The following is an 11873-nucleotide window of genomic DNA, read 5'->3' as shown; positions in this document are numbered from 1 at the left end:
CGTTTCTACAACACTCAAATCTACAAAATCAGCCCTTAGTCATTGGTTCGGACATCTACAAAAATTCATTCCAGCAATTTTGCTGGAGAGAAAAGAATTGTACAGCAATCAAGGTCTACCAAAGGCGGCGAAGGAAACACGTTGGATTTGATAGTAAGACTGTTTCAACTTGGTGCAGTGTACCCTTACCCCTTCCTATAGAGATTGCAACTGCTAAAAGGCCGCTGAGATGAGCGACCAACAAGCCTGTGTTTACACAATCTCTCGCTGGCTGGGGTTAATAACCCCTCGCGGGCGCGGTTTTAGTCAGGCTAAGAGTCCAACGATTTGGAAAATCGCTGAACGAATTAAAAGGATGGCGGAAAAAACTTCTCTACCCTATGTGAGTGTTTTGACTTTTATATCATACTTTTGCATCATGTATCATATTCAAAGTATGATATCAATTGTCACACAAATACATTTCTGTCGCTCAGCAGCGCCCAGCGACCACCGCCAAGTGGAAAGAGGTATTGCAAGCCTTTGGGGGATGCCTATAGGTTTCAGACAATGCCATTGATACAGCATAATTATGCATTTACGACCATCACCTGATCACCAGTTATGTGCCTTATGTTTCTTCAACGCTTTTGGTAGACCGTATTTGGTGTTCTTTGTGCGGCTAGACGATTTCGTAGTAGCCGCAGGTCCTGCAACAGTTCTTGGCCCAGTGAGTGTGGCGACACAGTCTTCCCCTGGTCTTCACCACCCGACAGATTCTGGGGTTGGCCTGGTCTCTGTTGCACCGGCGGGGTTCTTTCACTGGACAGACAAAATGGAGACAAGTAAGTGTGAGTCGTTCATTCACAGCTGCCAACCAGGGAGGCTCTCCTGTTTTGCGATCATTTATATGTATAATATTTCCTCATGGATTCTTTTTTCGTTATTCATGCTGAATGATTGGGTCAGGTCATTTTTCGGAGAGTTCTACAATGTTCAGGTTCAGTCCAAAATTATCATGAGAATATCCCGTCTGTTAGCCTTCAGCAATCTTTGGATGTAACGTTTCTAAGCCATTTTTTTGCTACAATGGCTCTACTGGGCTAAAATCAGCGATAGCGTGGCGAAAATGGCAAAAATATACATTTTTGCTTCAGTTTATCAACAAAAAATGCGTTTCTGGTAAGGAAAAAGTATCTAATTATGTCACACACAAAAAACAGGACAACATAGGTTATCTTAATCAGCTAAGACAACAGGAAGTTAGGACGAAATACCGTTCGGGGGCTGCAGGGGGTACACGTAGAGGTCGAACGCGTTGACGCAACTTCCGGCGGAGCAACTGCGGGTGGAGTCAGGTCTGTCGTGCTTGTTGCAGTTGTGATACCACGTCTTGTCGGACCTGTCCGTCTTGCACCGGATACTGCGGTGCTGTAGACCGTACCCACACGTCACCGAGCACTACAACAAAGATTTTGCCACACTTAGATCAGAATTTATCACAAACAAATCCCTTATCAGGTTCCTCTGATAGTTGAAATGATTCCACTAGGGTGGTGACTTACCTACGACTGCGCTTGAGCATAAATTTGAAAGATCGCTAACAGAGATAAAAAGAAATCTTTTACCGCTTTGTGTCCTTTTATTTTGTAGGATGTTCTCATTACTAAATCAATGTTTACAGAAATGATCGCCGTCTGATGAGGCGAGAGGAGGCCTGAAGGAAAATGTTGACAACATAAACTGCACAACGGATGAAACTAGTATTAAACATTGTATACAAATCACATTGTCTAACACTGCTCACTGTTTTGGACGATTTGATATACCTAAACACCATTGAGTTATCATACTCTATGGAGGAGTTACCTTGGACCACGGGCCGGTCTTCCATACACCGTTGCATCTGCTTCCATAGCACGCCACCCTGCGGACGGCCCGGTACTTCACCTTGCAGAGGGCGTCATCCTGGTGACACTTGACCCGCCTTGTCCTCTCCCCGGGACCACACTTAGTCGAACACTACACGTCACAACAACAAAACACTACGTCAAAACGAGGAAGTACGGTACGTCAACGGTAACAAAACAGCCTAACACAACAGCCTAATTTCTGAGTACGCTACTAAAAGCTGCTGCCATGGTACTAACACATATTATACTGCAACATCTTAGTACCGCACGAGGTGATTTGATCTAGCGTCGATATGAATACGAACAAATATGTAATGATTTCACACTACCTTTTACTAATTAACCGACTCGACAATAGGTGAAAAATGAGGTCAGAACCATTTCTTGCGATATGTCTCTCCTTGGTGCTGAAGTGCTATCACACGTATAGGATAGGACTGTACTACACAGCTAGCTTTTATACTGTCCGTTAACTTTATTGGACTTTTACAACTACATGTATTATTGAAAGATGCAATGTACACTGACTATTCTCCGCTGGTTTATGCGACCACACCATAATGTATATCTTGAAAATAAACACCTTTGACCAGACGATCTCGATGGGTTTGGCGGCACACTCCATGCCGAAGCAGGGCTTGAGAGTCCTGAGCTTGTCCGTGTCGTTACACCTGACGTCAGGCGCGTACACCATGGTTCCGTTGGGGTACGTCACCTTACACCGGACCCGCCTGGACCGGATACCCTGCCCGCACGTCACGGAGCATGCGTGCCACGGCGTGGCTTCCCAGGATTCACTGAGGGACAATATGGCCGCCTTCATAAAACGTTTTTATTTGTAAAAGTGTTACGGAAAGATATCAATGGGGTAACCAAAACAGGATCGTAGTGTACAGGGCCGGCACCTTTAGCAAAAGACAAGCTACCAAATACTTTGCAGAATCGTACGACTGATAAAAATGATACTAACCAAAAATATAATTCATTTCAGTAATTAAAAATCATAGATGAAATGCTGAGATGAAATGAGAACAAAAAATCATATCAAGCATCAAAGGATGTGAAAAGTCATTCCTACCGAATGACATGGGTTTATATACTTATTATTAGTGTGGAAAAGAACTCTAAATACAAATGCTGCTTTTGTGGTTCGATTGCACGAATGTTTTAATGACCTATGAATAGAAATAGCACCATTCTGATTTGTGTTCCTATACATATAAGAATTAAAACCATCCCATTTGCACATAAAGCATATTCCAAATATGAATAAATCAATATCATAAAAAAATGATTTTAAAAAAGCATTGGGAAATACTAAATCTTTACAGCTATCATCACACATTCAATATCCTGAAATACCTCTATATTTTTCTACATTCTGCAAATATTTTCGTACGTAGATAGCAAGTGGGGACCACACGTAACTTATTTGTAGAATATACTCATTATTAGAGCATATGACATTTATGATAGATTATTATGAGTTGAAAGGTTGAACAGTGAAGATGTCGACGAACGCAAGGACTGTGGTGAGCAGTACTAACGGATAGCAGCCATTCAAGTAGTTGATAGACTGACAAAAACAGTCGAGACGGACTGGATAGAGATGATATATATAGACTGCACTGAGAAATGTCGAAAGACAGCAGCATTCCAAGTTCAGTTCTTCAGAAAGCATCGAAAATGGATGAGATGGATTGAAACACTCAGAGCACGAAGGTTAAGTGGTAGAGCGAAGTTCGTTGAAAGTGACAGGAAGGTGGCTACGAAAGTAACCAAGGGATGTGTAGACTGTACTGAGAGATGTTGAAAGACAGCAGCATTCCAAGTTCAGTTCTTGAGAAAGCATCGAAAATGGATGAGATGGATTGAAGTACTCAGAGTCCTGAAGTACTCAGAGTACGAAGGTGAAGTGGCAGTGAAGTTCGTAGAAAGTCACGGAAGTATGGGCTACGAGAGTGCAGCCCAAAGGCTCAGGAGGATGATATGTTGTCTCGTCTACCTGATGGGACAGGGTTCGAACCCACACGAGCGGACGGGCGCCGGTTTGGGTATGTCACACAGGTCGTCACCGGTCAGCACCGTGCCGTTGGTGTATGACGTCATGCACGTGACGTCACGGGACTGCATCCCCTGCCCGCACGACACCGAACATCCGGCCCAGGCGCTGACCTCCCACTTCCTGGAGATGAAGGAAAAGTTGGCATTTAAATGATGAGGTTATGAGTTATTCATACCTGCTTCAAAAGCACTACATTGGTATATAGGTCAGTATGGGCTTCATAAGACACAGGTATATTTACCAGACAAAACGTCATTGGTTACCTTGAATAACGAAGGACGCACAACAAACATGTAACAACTTTCCTTGAGAAGACATCGAAATGTGGTGGATTCTAGAGAAATACAAGGTATTATAAAGTGGTTGTCTATCCCTTGACAACAGAAAATAAGATATTGCCACGTGGTTGCAAGCAGCGATAGATCACTATCGTATTAGTAAGGTACACTTACTTGATAGGACAGCTTCCGTAGGTACAGTTCCTGATGACGTCGGGTTTAGGCGCGAAGCAGAGCCGCCCGGGGACGGTGGTTGTGTCGGTGTCGTTCTCCAGCAGCTGGACACAGGAGGCGTTACGGAGCTGCACGCCGGGACCGCAGGACGCCGAGCAGAGCGACCACGCGTCCGTCCGCCACTCGTAACTAGGTGGTAGCAGTGGGGAGTTAACGTCAGTTATGCTATGGTTAATTCTAATACCAAAACACAACCAACGTCACCAAAAAGGGAGCGGGTTTTGTCAAGATGGCGTTAGACGAATGATCTCCTATCAGAGCGGCGGCTGAATGACCTAGAATTCTAATGATTTTACGCTTTTTTTTAAATTTTGTGAGTAGAACACACAAGAGCTCGATAATGGCTGAATGCGTGAAACTTCCACAAAAGTAAGAAATGCAAGAAATGGTATGAAAAATCAAGGGTTCAAATTTGTCACTATAAGACACCTTAACCTTCAAGGCTTCAAAATTTAAACTAAATCTTAAGCAACATGATAAGCAAATTGTAAAAGATAGTGCATGTATTTATATGAACGACTTATAAATAAGGCCAATGTTTCTTACAAGTCTTCACAGGACCGGTTGCTGCAATCCCTGGTCTCCGCGGGTTTCTTTTCCTGACACTGCGCCTCGCCCACGTACCGCTCCGACCCGTCACTGGCCCTGCCGACGCACCGAACCAGCCGGGACTGTATCCCTCCGCCACATGTCACGGTACACTGGCCCCACGAGCTCTCCTTCCACCTGAAAAGTACAGAAATCGATTCTTCATAATACACAGATAATGAACTAAATTCATCATTGTGTACGATGTGTACAATGCATAATGATATATTTTCAACTGAAATTTCGATTTTATTTCACCAGTGGGTCTGAGCTAACCCTTCCTCTTAGCAACTTAGTGAGTCGAGCTTGCCTCAACTATAATGTTTCTAATTTAGAGGGAAGAGATGTTGTTTCATTTCTGTCATTTCAGTGTTCAGGAAACACTCGAGCTCGACGGTTAATTGTTGTGACGTATACAGGTATCGGTTGATATCTTAGCATCTTCTTGGGAACAGGTATGACTTTTTTTCTTGGCGGAGCACACCACCTACTCCCGACGAACCTATACACTAGCCTAAAATTAACTTTGAACCAACCCAACTCCTCAAGGACAAATCAAAGCACCTGGAAGATTCGACAAGCAAGGCTAAAAAACGTTACCTGGACTCAACCAGTGGACATGAGTTCAGCCTGCATGGTTTCTCGGCTGGAGGTCGGGACCCCTCGCAGTTGTCTGGATGTGTGGCCCGGAGTGTGCCGTTGGACAGCTGCTGTGTACAGGCCACTACACGGCGATGGGTGCCCTCACCACAGGTCACAGAGCACGGCAACCAACCCGCCATGCGCCACCTGGGACGGACAGAGTATGATTGTTTGTTTGTTTCCTTGTTTGTGTTTGTGATTGTCTGTAAGACAGCTTTTAGGTACTGGCCACCTCACGGCGATGGGTGCCCTCCCTACATGTTACGGAGCACGGCAGCCAACCGGCCATACGCCACCTGAGATGGAAAGGGTATTTATGTTCTTTGTTTGTCGTTTGCTTTGTTAGCCATCGAGTGGAAACGGATGCACATTAAGCCGGCAGTGTTCCAACTGGAACGGGGTTAATAGTCATAGAATATTGTTCAGCATTTGTAGTAATGTGTAATATATCCAACAAAGTCAAGTATATTCTAGTTCTGCTTACTTTGTTTCACACGGGGCCTTGTTACATCTTTCCTCCTTCTGATGCGGTCTCGGTAAGTCCCGACATGGCTCGTTCTCCACATATGTGAGGCTGCGATTCTTTATCAGCAGCTGCATGCAACGGTTGCGTCCGCGACGAATGCCTGAAAAAAGCAAATGATACGTGAAACCAAACATGCAGCCTCACTCGAACAAAGTCTTCGTCGTTTCACAAGGTATTTTTATTCGTCTTTAGACGATTCGGTCACCGAAACGTAAACAGAAGAATAACTAGAAAGGCCGACATTTGCTTGGGTGCAAATACAGCATATTTCAGCCATACCCATTCCCACGCAACATTGGACTGTTCCAAGTCACCCCTGCGCAAAAATTAACTGTAAGTTATCCCCAAAAGAGAACTAATATTGTGAATTGATTCCAGGTCAAAACAGAGCTTGCTTAATATGCCCCGGGCCCATATGGAAGAATATAATATTCCACAGGAGCGCCTATGCATAACTGATTGGTTTTTAGAATTGCGGCAGCTCCTATTTTTCCGAGAGTGAAAAAAAGCGCATCTTCCATTCAGAAGATTTTCATCATGAAATTACATGACGCCATTCAACAATTTCCACTTCGATAACTAGGTCTAAGTACCGCCATAATCTCCTTGTGATGTAGGTACATTTATTATTGCAGTGAACTTTTTTTAAAGTAGGGCATACGTTTTAATAATTGTCAAGCAGGTGCAGGTACTGTGTAGCAGGAGTGTTTTTTTTTTCAAGCTAAAAACTTCAATCTTCTTCTTGTTTTGTATGAGCCATTACATAAACGGAGACGTCTCGAATTTTTCCAAGAATTTTACCACCCTGTCGCTTCATTTCTTTTCTGAAAAATATCAGGACCAACAAGTTAACTTGATTTGGCTTTATCTATATATTTCATTTTCCTTCGAATTCTTTGTTAAGTATATGCCCTAGCATACCACTGTTAAATTGTTTTACTTTGTATGCAATCAGCCATCGGACGTAATCTTGTCTGAGTGTTATAATTTCCTGCTCGTAGCGTGCGAGACCTGGAGGATAGGAGTTTCTACCTTGTTCGGGGGTTTCTTTTCGGAGGTCAGTGGTGATACTCTGGTACTAAGAGTCTTTTATTGGGCTCAAACTCTGGCAGTTTAAAGTTACGTACAATTTGAATGTACAAAGTTTACGTCAAAAAAGAACAACAACACTAGAAGTACCTACATTTGTTCGGGAAAAAATACATGCATTCTCGCCACTGTCAAACTTACGTGTCAGAACTAAACGCAAACTGTCCAATTTTCCCGCGTTTTCTGCCAAGTAACATTTTCTCGATTGTCTCAACTAACCCCCAAAGTCAAATCTGGCGAAAATGATCGATAGTGCCATGCGAAATGTTGGTAAATTCTTCAACACAGACTTGTATTCTAACGTTCAATGCACGCGTACCGTCCGCTGCCGCTCAAATGACCCTGTCTGAACTCCAAATCCTCGCAAACTACAATTTCAAACCGGGCACAGGGTAACATATGGCCACTGTGCGGCCACTGTAAGGCTGTAATATGCATCTGTTTGTGTATATACTGGATTGCAAGGCCCCGCTTATGAATATTAACTAGCATTCGCCTTTCTCGTCGCTGATTGGCTGGCGTCCATAAAGTAATTAACTCTCGCTCTCCCCAGACCGCTGGCACCTGGCACGTGTGGGCTCTGGGGTCACGGGAGTTCATGGGAGAAGGCCGAAAGAAAACCAATTTACCCTCAGAAAAGTGCAGAAATTAACAATTTGAGATTGGTTTATGCCAAAAATTTTACTTGGATCATTTTACCAACTATATAATGCCTATCTACACCAAATTTCAGGTCATTCCATTGTAATTCAAGGGTACAGGGGGCCAAAATATAACCGTTTTGGTCAAAACGTGACCTTTAAACTTCAATAAAATCATTTTAGAGGCAGATATGAAAAAAATGAGAAAACAGCATCTTGGTATTGACCTACTCTACTCTTGTGCCAAATTTCAGGTCATTCGATCCCGGAACGACGGAGATGAATCGATTTGAAGATTTGACAGGAGAAAGAAACATTACGAATACAATATATTTCACCATACCATATATGGTATGGCTGAAATATAAAAAGGCTGTGAAACGACGAAGACTGTTCGATTGATCTACCAACCTGATGAAACTATATATAATACGGATGCGGCTTCACTGTAATACCGCTCCTGATTTTAACAACCATACACATTCAACAAAACCTAATTCATTTTAAGAACCCTTAAAGGGGTGTTTCAAAAGGCGACAAATGACCTTGGAATACAAATCTTGTTGATGTGTTCACACTACAGTCAGCATTGGAGAGCGAAGGGTCACATTAAACCACTGTGGTCCAGTACCAACATTTCAAAGTTGACTGTAAATTTAAAAAAAAGTTTCCATTATTGTTTTCAATTTGCAGTGATATGTTCATTCTGACGCTCTTCGTGTAGTATTTTTCTCGTGTACTCCCTTCAGCCTTCCTCAGATGAAGATAGATGTGCAAATGTTACGTGTGACGGGTCCTTCGGTGTAATGCAGCCAGCTGCAGCCGCGCCGCGTGCATGTGAAGCTGGTGTGCTACGCCGAAGGGCGGTTATACCGGCTGTTAACTTAAAGATACAGATACAGATGCAAACTGTTAAGTTTGAAAAATTTGAATTTCGTAAGTTTCTCACCTCCCCCGCACACGGCGTCGCAGTCCTCCCAGCCGTTCGGGATCCACCCGTAGGTCGGCTCATTCTCGCTGAACGAGCCCAGATCGGTGGTGATTTTGTAGTTGTTGACTGTCGGGCTCTCTTCGTGAGACGCGTTGTCCAGGTCCACGGTGTACTCAAAGACAACTCCCACAAAGGGGTCCTGTTGCAGGATCTGTGTAATTTATGAAAAAGTACAAATCCTTTCTATTGTTCACGAGAAGCTTTTAGTCTGAAAATGTTAAGCTTTTGGGTCAAATTTTCCAAAATGTGGCAAAATGCCGTTAATTCCAATGACATGCCTTTTATAAACGAAACTTTCCGAATTCAATATATGTTTGCACTAAATTGGATAGATCTTATTAACATATAAAGTGAGGTAACCGTTGTCATTTTTACCTTTTCGACGCATAAAACTTACCAGAAATTGTAAGGAGTTATTCAATGGTCCTTCTGCAGTGAACGTTTCCCACAGGTCCTTGCGCGTGTACTGCACCTTGGTGCCCGCCATCTTGAATGTTTTCGGGAGTTCGATCCTCCGGCCGCCGTTCACGTAACGATTTGTGACGCTGTCTTTTACCGCTAGAAATTACAAAACAATCTAGGTGTATGTTGCACTAGGTGTTTGCGAAACAACTAGCAATTATTCAATGCAAGCTTGTGGAAGTTTCATTTCTTAAAGCCCATTTGAAGGCATTCAGCACTAAGGACAGCAACAAGTGCTGAGAAGGTTATTTAACCACACGAAGGAAATAAGAGTTGGCAAAGTATAGTTTTACCATTTTGAGTACAATAGTGATAGCCTTCATATCTACAGACATGTGCAACAATGTATAGAATTTTACTTTCATCAATAGCTATTGATTAATAACTATACTTGGTGGTACTTGATATTCCTTACCGAGATAGCTCCGCATGGGCCGGGCCTCCATCACACGTATCCTTCGGGCGCCCTTTGGGATTACCACGATTTCCTCATAGCCTAAGAAACAAAAAGGAAATACATAATGCTTGTTGTGTTTTAGTGGACATTCGTTTTGTTAGCTTAACGTAATCCTGTGTATACTGCACGGGCGCACATTTATCAAACGGGGACAACCAGTGTGTCTCTATTCACCTATGTTCGAAGACGCCCGTACGGCCGTGTGTTTTGAAACACCCGTAATACGCCGTAACACTCATGTGTTAGGGTTAGGGTTAAGGGATGTCAGACATGCATAGGGGCACCGGATCAAGGGGATGAGGGATAAGTGGTTTGTTGTTAGATCTAATTTAAATGTGCATGATGTATGTACATCCTTGTACGTGCATTGCTACTTGGTGCCCGCCATCTTGACCTATTTAAGAACAACGAAAATGGGCATTGAATGTTTTATACTATGCCGCCTAACCTGTGCCGTGGTGGTGCTGGTACATACCGCGCACGAGATGACAGGTCGGAATAATGGTCCCCTTCGGATAATTTACTTTTTTTTTTCACTTTCGAACGTGGCCTCTACCTGTCCTGTGGGATACCCTACTGCTACAGGGCTATATTTGGGCTCGACCAGGTCCCGGAGACTTTTTGATTCGGAGTTCAAATCCACCCGGCACCCGGCGACAAACAGACGCCGAGACTTTATCGTGAAAAAAAAGCGAGAGGTACCCCCTCAGTATCTGGCAATCCACTCGGACGAATTTGCTGCATTAAAGCCTGACCCGGGGCTACAAACGCAACTGTTACCGGTGTAAATGTGACCGTAGCATTACCTGTGCCGTGGTGGTGCTGGTACATCCCGCGCACGAGATGACAGGTCGTCCCGTTCCCGCGGCACACTCCGCACTGGTCCTCCTCCGCGTCAGAACCGATGACGTCATCACAACCCACCCTCTGAGTACGTAACGTGCCGATAAGAGATCAAAAATTAACACTTATTTCATTTGTACCGCTATGTAACAATGATCATTAAATCTAAACACAGAGAATATCCATTTCATAGAGCTTATCTAAATCTTAAAATCGAAGAATGTATCACTTTTTTCATTATACTTTATTACAGAGGATGTGTACTAGTAGTACCCAGAGTAGTATAAGTAACGGAAACGCTTGAGGGTGTTCTGCATTGCCTATCTGAGCCGCATGGTGCGCAGCATTATCACTACATTGTGATGTATATGGACGAGGAAAAAGACTTTTATACTCTTGTATATATACAGTACCGATGATTATGTAACAGTGCCCCACCTTGCATTGCCCGTCCACGCAGAGCGCCCTCTTCCCAGGAGAACACGGCGTCCCGTCGATGACCCGGTCAGACAACGTCACCGTCCTGCGGCGGCCGCTCACGGCACGGCACAGCAGCGAACAGGGGCTTTCTGGTTACAACATAGAGATAACGGTCATTCAGCAACATGAACTAAAATTCAAACTCTTGGATCCCGCAGTCAGACAGTGTCACCGTCCTGCGGCGGCCGCAGACCGCATGGCAGAGCAGGGAACAGGGGCTTTCTATAGTTACAACATGTAGATAACGGTCATTCAGCAACATGAACTGATATCAAACTCATGAATCACGCAGCCAAACAATGTCACCGTCTTGCGGCCGCTGACGGCACGGCACAACAGCGAGCAGGGGCTCTCTGATAACAACATGTAGATAACGGTCATTCAGCAACATGAACTAAAATTCAAAACCATAAATCAGGCAGTCAGACAGCGTCACGGTCCTGCGGCGGCCGCTGACGGCACAACAGCGAGCAGGGGCTCTCTGGTAACAACATGTAGATAACGGTAATACAGCAACATGCATGAACTAAAATTCAAACTCATGGCCCACGCAGCCAGACAGTTTCACCGTCCTGCGGCGGCCGCAGACCGCATGGCAGAGCAGGGAACAGGGGCTTTCTATAGTTACAACATGTAGATAACGGTCATTCAGCAACATGAACTGATATCAAACTCATCAATCACG

General features: G+C 44.0%; 1 protein-coding gene across 1 annotated transcript in view; it reads right to left on the bottom strand.

Annotated features, from left to right (window-relative positions):
- Positions 1-1833: 1833 nt before the first annotated feature.
- The window catches only part of LOC118409111 (A disintegrin and metalloproteinase with thrombospondin motifs 17-like), a 36181-nt gene continuing 26141 nt past the window's right edge, over positions 1834-11873 (bottom strand). Inside the window, exons 15-27 of the mRNA XM_035809977.1 lie at positions 11728-11806; positions 11147-11273; positions 10672-10792; positions 9824-9904; positions 9344-9504; positions 8905-9097; positions 6184-6325; positions 5658-5846; positions 5016-5195; positions 4410-4598; positions 3898-4077; positions 2476-2689; positions 1834-2001 (exon numbers count right to left, since the gene is read on the bottom strand). Coding sequence (XP_035665870.1) covers positions 1834-2001; positions 2476-2689; positions 3898-4077; positions 4410-4598; positions 5016-5195; positions 5658-5846; positions 6184-6325; positions 8905-9097; positions 9344-9504; positions 9824-9904; positions 10672-10792; positions 11147-11273; positions 11728-11806 — 2024 coding nt within the window. The remainder of the gene's footprint in view (positions 2002-2475; positions 2690-3897; positions 4078-4409; positions 4599-5015; positions 5196-5657; positions 5847-6183; positions 6326-8904; positions 9098-9343; positions 9505-9823; positions 9905-10671; positions 10793-11146; positions 11274-11727; positions 11807-11873) is intronic.

The sequence above is a fragment of the Branchiostoma floridae genome, chromosome 2, assembly GCF_000003815.2.
Source record: "Branchiostoma floridae strain S238N-H82 chromosome 2, Bfl_VNyyK, whole genome shotgun sequence".
Taxonomy (NCBI): Eukaryota; Metazoa; Chordata; class Leptocardii; order Amphioxiformes; family Branchiostomatidae; genus Branchiostoma; species Branchiostoma floridae.
Note: the sequence above shows the minus strand (reverse complement) of the source record. Positions and strands in the feature narration are given on the sequence as shown.